Source organism: Mus pahari, chromosome 15 (genome assembly GCF_900095145.1).
Source record: "Mus pahari chromosome 15, PAHARI_EIJ_v1.1, whole genome shotgun sequence".
Classification (NCBI taxonomy): Eukaryota; Metazoa; Chordata; class Mammalia; order Rodentia; family Muridae; genus Mus; species Mus pahari.
In genome coordinates, this window is record NC_034604.1 from 2757152 (window position 1) to 2774881 (window position 17730).

The window sequence follows — 17730 nt, forward strand, 5'->3', positions numbered from 1 at the left end:
GGGATTAAAGGCCTGCGCCACCAGGCCCGGCTCAAACTCACTCTTTAGCACATGACCTTAAAGTCCTAATCCTGCCTCTATTCCTTGTAGAGGCACTGTCACCCACTAGGTCTCTGTGACGCTGAGGAGCCAGTATGTTGTCCTGAATGCTGGGGAAGCACTCTTATCAACAGCCCCGTTCATTTCACTATTTTTTATCTAGTTGACTGTACGTAGGTGGACAATGAAGTAGAGCACAGTGCTAGTAGACAATATTTGCTTTCAGTAATACAACACAGCTGGTAAAGCAATTGTCCCTTTGGGTATATTTTTGAGACAGGGTTTCATGTATCCTACACAGCCTCCCAGCACAAGGACTGAAGGATAACCTGACCCTCTGATCTGTCTTTATGTCCCATTTGGGATTACAGGTAGCCACTATCATGTCCAGTTTTTATGGAGGTACTAGGTACTGAACCCAGGGTTTCGTGCATCCAAAGTGAGCACTCTACTGAGCTAAGTCTCCAGAGTGCTCTTCAGGCATATGAAAAGCCCACGTATACATACTAATAAAAGCTGCAGAGACCTTAACTTTACACTGGTGAAAGCAGAGTCTGCATAATAAAGTTACATTTTTAAAAAAAAACAGCAAAACATACATGTTCTTGTACAAAATATGAAGTGCTCACTATATTACACTATACATTTCAGATTATGGGGGAAAAAAGATCAACAAAGAAAAAGACTGCATTAACTACAAAAGGAAAACCATCCAATAAATTAAGAAACTTCAACCTTGAACTCCTTTAGAGGAAATATTATTTCATGCTTTTCACAGGATTTGTTTAAAAACAACATGTTGATAAAAACATTAACTCCTGACCTGGGCACAGTAGTTCCCACTTGTAAGCACAGCACTTGGGAAGGAGAGTCAGGATTGCTTACGTACATGAGACCCAAGCTCACAAAATTGAAAATAAACCTGTTACCGTTCCTAAAGTCCCTCGTCTCCATAAGTGCTTACTGAAACAAGGGAGTGTAATACTTTGCTAATAGTCTGGGGCTCTGGGAGTCTGGAGTGCTTCCTTTTCCCTCCCCACACGACACCCCATCACCTGCTTGTGCACTTTGGTGAGCTGTTCCAGATTGTTTTCAAGGAAGGAGATTTTCTGCTTCTGTGCAGCACTGCCGCCAGTGTCGTCAGAGTCCACCTCGGCGCTCTGAGAGAACAGGAACAAAGCAGTGAGAAGAGTAAGGACCAGAGAACCCATGTTTCCTCCACACAAACACAGGCATCACAGACTCACATGGGCATGACCATATATGTACTCTTAAAGCACCATACACAGCAAGCACCATTTGTACAAGCAGCCCTTGGCACTATGAGATCACCTTTTTCACCCTGGTAGCCAAGTCCTGAACAAAGAGCTTACGCAGGTTGTGTAGAGTCTGAAGTTCTTTTGCCTTGAATTAAGAATAAAGAGATCGGTCTTACAAGCACAATACTTAAGGCAGGAAAACCAAAACACGCTCCCCAGTCCTGTCTCCACATTTTCTTACCACAGTCTCCTCCAAACCCTTCAAGTCTTGTCTTGCTTGTTCTCGTCTGTCTTGCATAACCCTAAATTGAAGCAACAGTTACACCCTTTCAACTTTTGTTCCATAAATCCCAACTTTAGCAAAAATTAAATCAAACTTTATTAAATTCAAATAGAAATTGCTTATATATAAACAACACTTTGCCCATGCAGTACCTTTAAAAAAAAAAAACTGTATATGTGTATTTCTCGTTTTCATTATCTAGTTTATTACGGAGAAACAGAGCTCATACAGCAATGCAAGGGATCAAACAGTATATGCCAGGGTTCATATAAGTATGATACACAGAGTAAACTGCTATTTATCCAAAAAGATACTAAGTAGGAGTTGTTAATAATAAAATTTGCCTGAAACTAAAGTACTTTCCATTATATAAAACTCTAGCTGAAATTCAGCAGGATTCTATACTCCCCACCAGCACCCCGTCCCTCTCTGCAGAGCTGGGACTTAAACTCAAGAGCCTTGCTCATACCTGGCTCATTCCCGGCCCTCAGCAGAACCTTGATGCGATGCACTCTGACTGGTCTTCTGTGTAAGCATCCTAACTGCTGCAGTTTACTTACAAATTATTTCCTAAAATTCAAGGCCCTAATGTGGAAGAATCATCATGAGTTGTCTACCTACTCAGACTTTAGAAAGCCAATAACTCACAGTGAAAGAGAAAAAGCAAGGGGGAAAAAAATCTCTGCTGAAGAAATGAAGGGTAGGGGTAGCTATTCTGGCAGTTGAGAACAACTGTGACTCTTGGAGAGGACTTCAGTTTGATCCCCAGCACCCACAGGTTGACTCAATACAGTTTGTGGCTCTAATTCCAGGGGACCTATCAGCTCTTTCTGACCTCTGTGGGTACCAGGCATGCACACTGTAAACATGAATAAATCTGGGCAGGCCATTCATATACATTAATGGGGGGTGGAGGGAGGAGAAACAAAAGCAAAAACCAAACACCACAACTTTATTTGAAAAAGACCAAAACATATAGTTTTATGAAAAACTAAATTTGACAAAATATAGTATTAGAAGCATATCCTACAATTTTCTAGATTATCATCAGATTTTAAGATGTCTTTATGATAGACTGAAATATTAGACACCAATTAAACAGCAGGCGGTCTTAGAAAAAGGACTTGCTTTCACTCAAAACCAAGCACATGTCACAAATCAAAGCAAGGCGGAAAGAAGATAGCCAGGCTCGTGAGCAGTACCTACAGCCTTGCATTTGTAAACGTTAACCCGAGTGGCACTCACGTGAGCTCATGCAGCTTCCTGCTCTTCTCTTGGTCTGTAGCCTTCAGCCTCTCATGCTCCACTCTTAGCCGCTCCTGCTCCAATACCATCTTCTGGTTTTGGCTGACAAAAGAACAGAATACAAGCTCAGCCTCAAAAGTTGTCTGAATGTCATCAAATTTAACCTTTTAAGGTGTCCTGCCTTTTAGAATAGATGTTACTATGTATTCCTGACTAGGAACCTGACCTCTTCCTGCCTCGGCCTAGAATTCCAAGTGTGTGTGCTATATTGGGCTTGAGCTTTCCAAGCTCAGCCTCTTCTGCCAACTGGTCAGGATCTCCCTACTCTGACCTCCTAAGGGGAGGAAAGGAAGGGCATAGCTGCCCTTAGTCATCAGGATTTCGCATATGGTCACTGAAGTCACTCATCATTCCACACCCCCCGCCCCGTACCTTTATCTCCAGCTCCCCAAATTAGCTATCATTTTTTTTAACTCAAATTATCACAGATTTCTCCAATTTATACTCTATACATGAAGACAGAAAACATGGGAAAGAATAAAAAAAAAAAAAATCTCATTTCACCGAACACAGGAGGTGTCTATGAGGATGCCTGCCCACTAGGACCTCCTGTCTCTGAATTGAGTCCCTACCAAGGCACAGAAAGCACAGCACTTACTCTTGGAGCTCAGTGATTAGCTTTTCCTTTGCCTCAACTTCATCTCGCAAACTACTGATTTGTTTTTGGTGGGTTTCTCTGTGACTCTGGATCTGCTGTTCAACAGCTTGCTGAAATTTGTTTGGAAGGGAAAAGATCAAAATTAGATTAAGATTACTAATAATAATGGATTAAAAACATCAGGGTGCACCAGACAGCAAACTTGCCTTGACTTCATTTGCAGTCTGAACTTTGTTCAAGTGCTCTTTTTCCATTTCATGGACTTTCTCTGTTTGTACATGAGAGTAAGAGATTAAAAAAAACAAACAAAAAGCAAAACAAAAAAAGAGGGTCAAAGTGACTCTAAAGATTCCTGAGATAAACCATAGGGCAAGCAGGTTTTTAAAGAATTTGGCAACCCTTCAGCTCAGTAACACTAGGATACTTTGGTACCGCTGATATATTAATACCACAAAAGGGAAATAAAAAGAGTTTCTAAGTGTAGTTAGAATTTACACACACACACACACACACACACACACACACACACACACACACACACACACACAGACACACCTTGAACTGCCATTTATATTCATTAAAAATTTTCTTTTTTGTATGTTTGGACCACAAATGTTCATAGGAAGTGTTGTCCTATATGCTTGAGTCTGGAAGCTAGGGGCTTATTACTCCATGTATCCTCTATCATTCCTTAATTTTAAAAAAATATTTCAAACCCACACTGAGGTGGATAATTTGCTATTTCAAATTTTCTATATTCTTACTATTTTTTTTCAGTTCCAGTATGTGTACAACAATTATATTAAAAGTAAGGAAGAATACAGACATAGCAATCAGAAGTCAATACCTTGTGCTCGGAGTTGGACTAGTTCCTCACCGAGGGAATCAACAGATTCCTCCAGTTGTCTCTTCTTTTGTTCTACATTTTGAAGGTACTCAGTGAGTGACTTGATTTTGGCTTCATGCTTTTGGGGGAAAATATACTAGTATGAGGTGGGGAAATATCTCACACATGTTATGCAGTTAAAACATGGAAGAGTAGACCATTATCTGTACAGCCTACAGCATCTGTAACCTGAGACCCGGCTATTACCAGCCCTGCGTGTAGGGCTCCGCATTACTCAGCAGCCAACGACTCAACATTTACTAGTCCCCGCAGTTCTGCACATCCACTTTATTAGTCAGTCACTTGTTCTAGCTAATTTCCACACTCAGTATGTACATGTTACATCATTCAAGTTGTTATACTGCAGCTATGCTAAGAAACACATAGGCCTTCTATTACTGAAAATACAGACTCGTATGATTCTGAAAACCTTTATAATAAATAAAATCTATACATGACATTTCAGCAAAAATGAAAAGCCATCTGAAACACATACTTGGGAGATCCGAAGCTGGCATGCTGCTAACTCCTTCTCATTTTCTTCCATTTTTTTGTTGCTCTCAGTCTGTGTGCTTTCTAGCTGTTTGCAGCGTTTCACCATGGTCTTTACTTCTGATTTCATTTTGCTAATGTAGAGCCTTGCAACAGTAAACTCTTCATCTATCATACCAGTTCCTTCTGGTTGCTGAGAGAAAAACATGAAATAAGTTAAAGCCAGGGCTACATGGTAGCATACACCTTTAATCCTAGTACTTAGGAAGCAGAGGCAATCAGAATCTCTGTAAATTCAAGGACAGCCTGGTCTACAAGGTCTCCTCCCCACAACCTTCCTACCATCATACACACAAAAGAATAAAAACGTTAGAGCCAAACATGTTCAAGTCTATTTTCCCAAGATAGACTAGGAAACCTAACACAAGTCATAGAAGTCACAGTATCTGTGTGAGCAAGCATGTGAGCCACGGTGTGCAGGTGGAGATCACAGGGAGAACTTGCAGTTCTTTCCTTCTACTATGTGAATTCCAGATTCATAATCAGTTCCTTAGATTTGGTGGAAGTCCCCTCTCCCATAGTCATGTCACTTGTTTTTGTTTGCTTGTTTATAAGCAGGGCCTTACTGTGTAACTCTGTGTGGCTTTAACTTGGTTTACCTTTCCATGTTTAAAGTGACTGTAGTGTAAGCACAGGTAGGCTAGGGAGATGGGCAGTAAAGTGTCTGACATGACCATGTAAGGATGAGCTGCCTGACAGTCATGTAAAGCTAAGCAAGATCGTATGCACTTGTAATCTCAGGACTGGGCAAGGCAGGGACACAAGCCTCTCTGGGGCTTGTTGGCCAGCTGGTCTAAGCAAATCATTGGGCTTTTAGCTCAGAAGGCTGTTGTTCCAAAGTGTAATGTGTAGGACCAGGTAGACAGCTCCAGGGGGTGAAGTGCTTGGTGCCAAGTGTGATGACTGAGGTTTGGGGCCACAGAACCCAAATAAAAGCTCAGCAGGCATGGGGGTCACTTTTAGCCCCAGCACCCAGGAAGGAGAGCCAGGGATCTCTGTGGCAAAGATGCTAGCTAGCTAAGCTACAGACTCCATGAATGTGTCTCAATGATGAAAGGGGGAGTGAATAAGGAAGACACTGAGGTTGATCTCTAGCCTCCACACACATCCATGAACACACATGCCTTAACAATAGGCCAATTTTCTTAAGAGGCTGTCACCTGAGCAGAATCACCACTGTTCTATTTAAATACACAGAAATAAAGTAAGGTATTTTTAAGATTATTTACCATCAGTATCAACATGCATGTAGTCAGTTTTCTCCCTCTAGCATGGGTTCCAGGAATCAAATTCAGGTCATCAGGATTATGGAGTAAAGCACCTTTGCCCACACTAAGCCACCTCAGCAGCCCAGTAAGGGGATTTTTAAGTGAAAATTTTCAACATGGCCCAATGAGGTACTTAGTGAACATTCTAAGAATATTCTATTTCTATGCCCCTGGTTTTCTCCCTCTTTTCTCATGTACTTAAATCAAAACTAAGGGGATGGAGAGATGGCTAGGTGTTAAGAGTGCTTACTGCTCTTCCAGAAGGTTCCCAGAACCCATATGGGGCATCACAGCAGCCTGTTGGTTTCTAAGAGTATATTGATGCCAGAGTATGAGCTATATACAAAAGAATGACACATAATGCTTAGCAACAGTATTACCTTCACATCGTTATTTCCCACAGCAATTCCTATTTCTGCAAGGTCTTTTAATAATGATGCCATCATTTCAGCTGCTCGTTTCTTCTGGTGGTTGGTCATTTCCTTCAGCTTCTGAAGCTCAGCATCAATACTTGCTAAAGTTGCCTGACAGAATGAAAACAGAACAGATAGATTCTACTTAGTCATTACAGTCCTTACAAAGCCATTTATTTTTTGTTTTGAGATTCTTGATCCATAATGAATTATGAGGTAGCTTCTCGTTCAAACTATTATTTTCCCTAACATTAGAAACAGGCAAATCATTTAAATGATTACAAATCAATATACTTTTAGAAACCAAATTTATAACACCGTTGCTCTACCTCCTAGGCTTTGTATATAAGACAAGAGAAAGTGAGACCTGGGTGTCTTAAGAACCTATGTTACCCACATTGAGGCTTACTTAACTAACTTCATTTAGCGTTATTTATACTTAAGTATTAAGAAAACAAAATTTATCTTACAGATTTTTGATTCAATTCATCACTAAGTAATTCATATTCCTTTGTTTTGTCTTCAACTTCCTGAGACTTCTGATCATAATTAACAGCCAGTTCCTCTAAGGCCTGTAAAACTTCTTTGACTTCTTCTTTAGAAGCATCATTTTCTGCTTGGAGGCGATTCAGTTCAGCTTGCATATTATCTTGATCCCTTCTGGTTGATGCCAGAAGCTAGATGAAAGAGTAAAATAGAATTTTAACAAACCTGCAAGGAAACATTCATTTGCTTCATGATTTAGGCAAGCAACAGAAATGAAAAGCCGCACTAACAAAGGTGCCGATTCTTTACTCTGTAACAGATGGATTGAACAAGCAGGCACTGGACTACACTGTGTGGGACACAGAAATAAACAACTCTAAGTGTGAAGCCCAGGAAAGTAAGGGCAACACAAGGCATAATTTAGTAGCAAAAACGAGATAGCGGAGTGCTTGGTACCATAAAAAAGGGAGATCTTTCTGCATGATATTCATGGACAGACAATTTAGCTAAGTAGTACAATTTTAGTCATGTAAATTACAAAAAACAAACAAACAAACAAACAAACAAAAAACAAAGGCATTCTAGACTTGTAAGTACTATGTACAAAATCCAAAATCCAATTAGAATAGTTCTTTAAACCTATCCAGATCTTCAGGTCTGCATCCAGGTCTCCACCTGACAGCATTTGCTGCTCTTCAGAGCACCTGGACTCTGATCCAAGCACCCAGAACAAAACTGTCCCCAGATTCTGAGGGTGTCATGCACACATGGTACATATGCATACACGCAGGTACCAACATATATACATGAAATCAGAGTAAATAATGTTTAAAGAACTTAGATTTGTTTTAGGAAACCAAGATTGGTCTGGGAGAACTGCCCCAGAGAACTATGTCGGCCTATTAAATATGAACTGGAGAAAAGACAAAGGCCATCCAGGGCAGTTACTTTTCAGCAGACAGTTGGAAATATATGGGAATGTTAGCGATAGCTAGTAATGCTATTGCTAACATTAACAAACAGGAATCATGAATGCTAAGTGCCCTACAGTGCACGAGCTGTCAGGAATCCAGAGGCAGATGGATGCTCACAGCCAACCACTGAACTGAGCATGGGGTGATTCCTTTTTAGTAAATAAATTTTATCCACCTACTTTGCTTAAAGTATCCACTGAAATAGGTCTTAGATGTAATCTATAGGGCCATTTCTGTATACTATCATATCATCTGGAAATAATGATACTCTGACTTCTTTTCCACTTTGTATCCCCTTGATCTCCTTCCATTGTCTTTTTGCTCTAGCTAAAACTTCCAAGTATTATGTTGAATAGATTATTAAAGCATGGTCAATCCTTGTCTTATTGCTGACTAATAGAATTGCTTTAAGATTCTTTCCACTTGACTTGTTATTGGCTATAGGCTTGCTGTTAATTGCCTTTATTATCTTTAGGTATATTCCTTGTATTCTTAATCTCTCCATGAAGTTTATCTTGAAGTCCTGTTCCATTGAAAATTTTTTTTCCCTGTACCTAGGGAGATAATCATGTGTTTTTGTTTCTTTCAGTTTGTTTACATGGTAGATTACATTTACTGCTTTTTCTTTCTTTTTTTTCCTTTTTTTTTTTTTTTTTGAGATTTACTGCTTTTTGTATGTTGAACCATACCTGTTTCTCTGGAATTAAGTTTACTTGGTCAAGGTAGACGATCGATTGGGGGTGGGGGTGGGGCAGTTGTCAGATTCCCAAATACTGCCTCAAAGAACAATGTTATAGTTGAAGTAAATAATAAAAGACACCGGGCACAGTAGTACACACCAGGAGGCTGTCTGTGTTGGGTACCTTGGGCTCAATGTCAAGTTCTAGGCCAACTAAAAAGCAAGACCTCTCAACAATCCAAAAGGAGAAACTAATTAAGACTGATTTTTCTGATAATGGATATTTCATTCTGCTTACAGCTTTTTCTATTTCTTCAGGCTCTCAAAGAGCACTAAATAGGGACTATTTTTCAATTATCTCCACTATCCTGGGTGAAATAAAATACAGATTCAAACTAAATCATAGGAAAAGATGAGCATAAGAGAAATGAAAAGAAAGGTGGCACAGACTGAGAGTAGGAAGACAGCATGGAGGAGTAGAAGTATGTTTATTCATGTGACATTCACATTCCCAGAAAAAGTCACATTGAAAATTGTACCATTACTAACAACTGTGATGATTATACTTGGTTGTCAATTTGACTGCATCTGTAATTAACTAAAACCCAAATGGCTGGGTAGACCCAAATGGAATTTTTTTCTTTCGGGGTGAGGGTCAAGACAGGGTTTTTCTGTGTAGCCCTGGTTGTCCTGGAACCCTGAAATCAGCCTGTCTCTGGCTCCCAAATGCTAGTATTAAAGCATGACCCATCACCATCTAGCATGCTGCCTTGTTTTACATCAATCTGATGTAAGTTAGGTTCATTTTGGAAGAGAGAATATCAACTGAGAAAATGTCCACACCAGACTGGCCTGTGATGCATTTTCTTGACTCACGATTAATGAGGGTAGTGGTCCTGAGCACTATAAGAAAGCAGGCTGAGCAAACCATGAGAAGTCAGTAAAGAACACTTCTGCATGGCTTTTGCTCTGGTTCCTGTCTTCAGGTTCTTGCCCTGGCTTCCCTAAGTGATAGAAGGAAAAATGAACTGTCTCCTCCCAAAGTTGCTTTTGGTCATGGTATTTCAGCATAGCAACAGAAAGCTTAACAAAGACACTTATTTATTTATATATCTAAGTTATTAGTGGGGAAAGGCCTGCTTTAGATACATAACCACAAGTAAGTGAATATAAAAACTATTACATATACAACTTTCTTAACTCTATCTTCTATCATCCATATGTAAATATCTTTTTCTCTAAGGGAGAGTGTCTTAACAATTATTCCAGGCTACTGTCTCCCTGAAATCTGTAAGAAAAATTTAGGAGTGAGGAGAGTAGAAGATATATACTGTAATAAATAAAGTAAAAGGGAGTTGAAAACTCCGCAGTCATATGGTCCAGAATTTCCCTGTTGTTTCTGAGAAAGGATCTTATTATATAGTCCTTGCTGTCCTCAAACTTGAAATTCCCCTGCCTCAGCATCCCTAATTCTGAGATTGCAGATTTATACGGGTTACATGACACTCCACCTGGCAAAAATAAATGTTTTGTAGAAACTGCCCTCTTTCTTCCATATAAACGACAGGAAACTCAAAACATAAAAACCAAATAACAAAAAGCATCTAAAGGAGGAAATCAGACTGTTTTAATACATGCAAGGATTTATCTCAAAGCACACTGATAATTAAGCATGCACACACTCTACAACTTTAAAGGTATAGTGTTTATATAATCTGAACTCCATAGATTCCTTTAGCTTTAGATGATAAACACTGAAGATTTTCTGGGAGCATTTAACTCACCTCTTCCTGATCCAGCATTTGTGTCTTCAATTTCTCCACCAGTTGGCTTTGTTGGTTAATCTCTTCATCCTAAGAAATATTAAAATATCAAATTAACAAAGCAGACTATTACCTTGCTTCCTTCCCAGGACTAATTCTGAATTACTATTCCTCCAAAATAGTCAACAGAGGTTACATACACTGCCTCCACACAGAACTAAAATTATATTTTCTTTGCTGGTAATGGAATCTGAAGCCCCATGCAACACAAGCATTCTACCACTTAGCTATATCTACACACCCTTGATGTCAGCACTTAAAGTTACTGTTAACATGATTCTCCAACCCTCTATAATCACCCAAGCTGTCTTCATAATCACTATATACTCAATGCTTGCCTTACACTCCTGTACCCCAGGCTCTACCTTCTAAGTACTAGAATTTCAGCATGTTCTACCAAATCCAGTAATATCTTGGCTTTCTAAGAACTAACAGAAATAAAGGAAAATGTAGATCACAAGGAACCTTAATACTGAAATTTAAAATTACTGATATTGATAGTATTCTAAAACAGACAAATCTAAAACAAGTAATGTGAAATCTACCTTGTCATCAAGTTGTTTATACAATTTAGCAATTTCTTCTTCACACTTTCTTCTTTCAGCATCAGTAAAACTACCAGCCATTCCAACTGCAGCAGCTGGTTTATCACTGGTAATAGCAATATCTTTATCTGCTGTGAAGGCTTCCAAATTAGCTTTCTCTTTGTCAAACTGCTCATCGATAGGCACTGTCTCACCTAAAATGACAATGAAATGGTGACTATGAATGTGCATATCTAACACTAACAGGTGTTCTTTCCCTCTGCAGTTGCCCTCACATTCCTTCTGCTGTGTGACCAATGGTGCTCCTACTGCTATGTTCTGCAGATTTGTTTGAACTTTAAAAAGTACTTCAGTATCAATAAATTTCTCATTCTGGTCATTGTTTGTATTTCCTTCGACTGCTTTTCTCTGCAGGATTTCTACTCTCAATTCTCAGGTGTTCACTCATCTCAGTTTCCTTAGGGCCAGCCATCAGCATTTCATCTCAATCTCTGGGGTGCCATGTTTCCCTGAATGATCCTCATCATGTGTTTGATATGAACTGCCTCCTTATTCTAGTCTTTGCAGATTATATTTGTTCAGGAAAGCCTAACAACAGTAAGCCCATGTAGAGATGCTGGACAGAATAGTTTTGAAGCTCAGGACTTCTGCAGTGGTGCACCATCGAGGTTGGCCTGTGGCTGAGTGCTGTGCAAATCCTGGGATTGCTGATGATGGAGACAAAGGTCCATTTAGTGGGCTTAAAGCCTGAGGCTGTGGGGCTGGAGAGATGGCTCAGTGGTTAAGAGCACTGACTGTTCTTCCAGAGGTCCTGAGTTCGATTCCCAGCAACCACATCGTGGCTCACAACCATCTGTAATGGGATCTGATTCCCTCTTCTGGTGTGTCTGAAGACAGCGACAGTGTACTCACATACATGAAATAAAGGCCTTAGGCTGCAAGTTCCCGGGGCTGCAGGCATGTGCACAGTACAGGTATAGAGAAGAGAGGATCTGCCTAGTCTTGGGATCCAAGGTACACTAATTTCCTTTCTTTCTCTGTATCTTCATTAAGGAGTAGGAAGACACAAGTAATCTGAAAGTGTCCTGTGTGGACACTGAAACTTTATTACTAAACCACATCAAGTTCTATTTTTGCCTATTACTGAAATTAATGTTTCCATAAAAGGTGATGGGTAATGAGTCTCACTTCACCATCTTTCTTTGTTCCTCCTCCTTATGCAATGTCAGCAGCTCTTACCAACTTTTCTTTCTGCTGATACTGAGTTTTTTGTTTGGTTTTTAGAATGGTAGACTCTTGCCATGTAGAGCAGGCTCTGCCTCCCAAGTGCTAGGATTAAAGGTACATGCTACCACCTACTCCCATCTACACTTTACATATAAGTATATATAAATGTATATAAGTATATATACATTATACATGTATGTATGTGTGTGCATGTGTATGTAGGCACTCATACACTTATCTATATTTGATACAAGGCCAGGCAGGGTCAAATTTACACAATCATTGGGGCTCTGCTTTCTGTGTGCCAGGATTACAGCTTATACCACAAAGCTCTGTCCCTGAGATCTGGGCATCTGGAATTTCCCTTGATCTTACCCCTTCTTTGAAGTCGATCCACACTTACCTGTAACCAACTTCTTCCTAATCTAGGCACCATACTATACTATACTATACTATACAGCTCTTACTTGTTTGAAGTAATGTAAAAACTTAATGACAAATCTTGATCTTTATTTAAAGACCTCTACATGCTAAAAAACTGAAAACAGGCTTTAGTTTCATTTACCATGCATATAAAAATCTCAAGTATGTAAGAGCCCTAAATAAGAAAGTTTAGATGACAATGCTTAAGTGATTACCGTTACGCCATCGGTTTAGCTCGTTTTCCAGCCACTGAATGGTGTTCCGTAGAGTCTTATTTTTTTCCTTTTCTTTTTCATACTTCTTTTTCCACTGCTCTGCAGTTAACTCAACATTGACACACACTGTGTTCTTAATTGTTTTGGCCCTAAGTGATGCAATTACAGAAAAGATGACATCATTAACAAAGAGTAATCATTACGGGGGGGGGGGGAGGAGGACATGACTGAAAGTATTTTTAATTGTCATCAGCATTTAATATATGAAATAGCTAAATAACAAATTGTCCAAGACTATCTAGTTTTTCTTAGAATACTAAAAAATATCTATTCACAACCCAAACAAATTTCTGTCAGCACTCAGTCTTTGGTAACATTAAAAAAAAAAAAAAAAAAAAAAAGAAATCAACCAAGAAAATGTATTTATTTTCCCAACTCACTTGCAAGGCTGAAGCAGTAGCATCCGTTCCCTATCACTGCAGGTCTAAGGTAAGGCTGTTAATGTTTTCCTAAGTAGCTCTGTCATGCATGCTACTTCAAGTGCATCAGTGAGCTTCACATAGGCTCATCTATCTGAAAAGCTTTTACTTCATCATCTGACTCAGATGTTTACTTTCATCAAAACGATATTAAACAATTAAATTTCTCAATTAACTTTAATGTCTATGAAAAGTTAAAGCTCCTTAAGTCTAAAATATATCTCTAACTTATATGACCTATGTCCTGATTCAAAAATACAGGTCTAGTTCCCTGACAACACATCTGGGTTTGAGTAGTAGCTGACATTAGTGACTTTAATGCAGTCTTTACACTTTGTGTTTCAACAACAAACCTTTGACCAAAGAGGAGTGTTGACTTTGTCTCAGACTCATTGTACGATGACGGAGAGCAGCAAATGACAATAGTGGTCCTACAGTTGCCACCTAATGAATCTTGAAGAATTCTGGTCATTTTACTATCTCGATAAGGAACATAGGTCTACAAACAAAAACAAAACAAAATACAATAATATTTGTTGTATAACTCTTGGTCATCATCCTGTTTCTGCTTCAAGAACTGTGATCAGATGTGCTTTCCTGGGCCTGGCTTATTTCATTCATTTAATCTACTTGATTTGAAGATGGGAGCTAGGATACATATACAAACACTAAACTCAGAAGACAGCAACATTCAGTTTTACATTTGTGTACACATATATTCTCTATAAATTACTACCCATAAAACAGGGAACTAACAGATTGTATACTCACACTGCCCTCTGCCAAAGCAGAAATGACATTGCCAAGTGCAGAAAGTGACTTGTTGATGTTCTTAGCTTCATCCAGCACAGCACCTTCAGCTCCAGTTTTACTGACCTATAAGTAAGATTACATAATAAAACAAACTTACAAGTTTAAGATAATTTTCTCTCAACTTCTCAAATAGCCAAAAATAAATAGTAGTTTAAAATTACAAAGGGGAAGGGCTAACAATCCTTAGATACTAAGGACTAGGAATCCTTAAATTCTCACTGTCTATCTAATAGCCTGGTCAGAACTAGTTGGACAATAATGTGATTAAAGAAATATTAAATTTTATTTCTGGTGTGCTTTTGTCAATAATAAATTACATGTAAATATGTAGTTTTCAGAGTTATCTCTCTGCTACATTATGAAACAAGGAACTGGAAATCACCTAAACTATAATAGATGTCATAATTTGCTAAAAATAAAAGACAGTTCTAATACTATATAAGCTAACCTGTGACTTGGAAACCAAGTACACTGCCTAAAAGGCTTCTAGAATTAATAGTGGTACTAACTGCTAGATAAGCTGTGTATAAGACTTTCGGTAAACAAGACTAGGTACATCATTCTACATCAGAAGCAAAATAGCATAATGGCCACAGAAATCTATATTAAAACATTTAAATATTCTAATTTTTATAAACTACAGTTGACTCTCCTATTCCCATGGATTCAACTAGCCAAGGTTGAGAAACATTCCAAAACAAACTTCATTTGTACTACACATGTATGGTTTGTCTCTGGTCATAGTCTCTACACAATATAGTTTAACATCCATTTATGAGGTCTCACTACACTAGGTATCAGTAGTTACCTAGAGAGTATTTACATACAGAAGAATGTATGTAGGGTCTATGCAAACGCTACATCATTTTATAAATGACCTGTTGGTATATTTATGGTGTGAGGGGTCTTAAAAACAATCCCCATGATATCAAGGGACCAACCAAATCAGAATGTTGCAGAGAAACTTGCCATGAATACAGGTAACATACGAAAGAGATGGAAAATAGAATTATAATGGCATATGCTAACAGGCTGTCAATAAGAACAAACATCTTATTCCAAATACCCTACTGACTGGTTCAAATATAGCTAAATGACAGTCACTTGGGAACAGGTTATTGATTCCCAATCTTGATTGATTCTTCAATTATCATATAGCATTGGTATCAACAGTATTAATTCTCAGATTACTAAATCCAATTCCATAAGTTCTCAAGATGCAACAATATGTAGCATGTAAGTTTCAATTCAAGGTAAAGTTTACAGAAATGCCTAAGTATCTACTAGAATTTCAAAAGAGGGTTTACCTTTTCACTGCCAGCTAAATCAACCAGATAAAGCTTTCCACTGAGTTTCTGTTCCGTTTGCGTATTCTCTTGTTTTACATTAATAAGAAATATACTGTGACTCCTAGAGCTATGTTCATTCATATCTGCAATGAAATTAGTAAGCAAGTATAAATACAGTTCCTTCACTGATAATTTCCCCAAAGCATTATTATATGCTAGAAATATCTTGAAATTAATAGACTGCATTAAGATGTAAGACAGACATGAATGGTCAGTACTAATGAATACTCCACTTACTTGTAACTGCTACATGTCTGTTGGATTTCCCTTCATCTATGGTATCCATAACTTCATCTGGACTACACACGAAACGTTCTGTGCACCCCTGTGGAGTAATTTAAAGTACTCTTAATACTCTTTAAAAACTCTCTTACAGTGTTTTCTATAGTCATCATTCTTTTAAGTACCTTTACATAGGGAACACGGTTTTTGTCTTCATGGACTGAAAGGTTAGTCTTTGAAACTGAAAAAAAAAAAAAAGTTACATTAGCAATATTACCTAGATTCTAATATCAGTTATAAAATAACTTATGTAAGTGGTAGGTTTCCCTTAGCAGCCCAACAATAGAACTTTTAAAATACACACACACACACACACACACACACACACACACACACACACAGATACATACATACATACACATATATATGCATTACTATAAAAAAGCAAAGTGTTGTAAACATACTAGGAGAATAATCTAGAATCTAATGTAAAAACAAACAAACAAATAAACCCCAGAAATTTCAAACTTCTACCATTCCCATTTTATAAATAACATTAGGCTCAAGGGAAGGACAATGCATTGAACAACTGGGACTAACACTTTGGGTTTAAGCTCTACAACTCTTAGTTTAAAGCCCTCATTATCACTTAAGAAGTGCCCAAATGGCATCTCAGGTTCACATTCCCTCCCAGCAACAAGGAGCTAATCCTTCAGTTCTTAATAAAGGTTGCTTGACTTTAAAAATAAAAATAGAAGTATACATTTGCTATTAAGTTATCCTATGTATAACGTTATCACTATGAAATTTCATCTATGTTACTAAGAACATTTAATATTAGAAGAGCAACAGGTACTACTGAAATTATTAGAGCAAGAATTTAACTTACCATCTAACAAGTCCCTTATCTTATCCAAATATATTTCAAAATATGAAACCTAAAGCACAAAGAAAAGTCAATCTGTTAAATTTATACAGCTTGTTCTCTCAGTAAACAATGTGGTCTAAGTGCCAGATATCTAGACTAGGACATGATGCTAGCCACAACTCACACTGTAAGAGGAAAGTGTGAGTCACTAAGCTACTTAAATAACGAAAAGCCCATTTCTGTTACAACCACCCACAATGGACAAGAACAGTAGTAAGTATGGTGGGAATCTTGAAGCTTTGTAGTTAAACTGTTTTTCTACAGGGAAAGAAGCTAAGAACAAACTTAGCTTACCTGGTTAGTCATCTAGTGGCATATAAACTAGAATCAGTTCACCAACTCTTTAACAATCCTTCAATCTTATATACCTGTAACAACTTTTTAAATTTGACTTTCAGGAAGCAGCTATTTTTGGAAAATAAGTATCCTAAGTTAAATAAAATATAACCTTTCTCACAAGAATTTACCTTAATATGAAATTCCAAATTTTCATCCATGGAGTAAATATAATTAAAAATATCTTGCACTATTCTTGGAATAATTCCCATGCCTTCTGGATCATGAAGTTTACCCTGCATAGAGATCAAAGAATTATTAACAAATTTCAAGAGAAAAATTGAAACAAAAAAAAAAGTGTGACTCTTTACTAATATAAAATTAATAGGATAAGCATTGTGACTGGGTTTGTTTTCTTTAGAAATAGCTCTACAAATAATTTCAAAGTTTCAATTATTACATGTTATACTGTATAAGCATATACAAACTAAGTTTTCCTTCTTTCTCTTTTCTTTCTTCCTTCCTTCCTTCCTTCCTTCCTTTTTTTTTGGTGACAGGGTTCTCTGTGTTGCCCTGGTTGATGTAGACAATCTTATAAGAAGTGTAGCAGCCGGGCCTGGTGGCGCAGGCCTTTAATCCCAGCACTCGGGAGGCAGAGGCAGGCGGATTTCTGAGTTCGAGGCCAGCC

General features: G+C 38.1%; 1 protein-coding gene across 2 annotated transcripts in view; it reads right to left on the minus strand.

The window, feature by feature from the left end:
- The window catches only part of Kif5b (kinesin family member 5B), a 41100-nt gene that overhangs the window by 8740 nt on the left and 14630 nt on the right, over positions 1–17730 (minus strand). For both annotated transcript variants that reach the window (XR_003845277.1, XM_021214272.2), the window contains exons 4-23: positions 17234–17338; positions 16728–16776; positions 16024–16079; positions 15854–15941; positions 15575–15699; positions 14226–14330; positions 13808–13953; positions 12976–13124; positions 11111–11304; positions 10527–10595; positions 7074–7280; positions 6571–6714; positions 4867–5055; positions 4332–4449; positions 3691–3752; positions 3485–3594; positions 2827–2928; positions 1540–1600; positions 1372–1443; positions 1095–1199 (exon numbers count right to left, since the gene is read on the minus strand). Coding sequence is in view for 1 of the 2 variants with exons in the window: in XM_021214272.2 (XP_021069931.1) it covers positions 1095–1199; positions 1372–1443; positions 1540–1600; positions 2827–2928; positions 3485–3594; positions 3691–3752; positions 4332–4449; positions 4867–5055; positions 6571–6714; positions 7074–7280; positions 10527–10595; positions 11111–11304; positions 12976–13124; positions 13808–13953; positions 14226–14330; positions 15575–15699; positions 15854–15941; positions 16024–16079; positions 16728–16776; positions 17234–17338 (2256 nt within the window). In the remaining variant the exon portion in view is untranslated. The remainder of the gene's footprint in view (positions 1–1094; positions 1200–1371; positions 1444–1539; positions 1601–2826; positions 2929–3484; positions 3595–3690; positions 3753–4331; positions 4450–4866; positions 5056–6570; positions 6715–7073; positions 7281–10526; positions 10596–11110; positions 11305–12975; positions 13125–13807; positions 13954–14225; positions 14331–15574; positions 15700–15853; positions 15942–16023; positions 16080–16727; positions 16777–17233; positions 17339–17730) is intronic.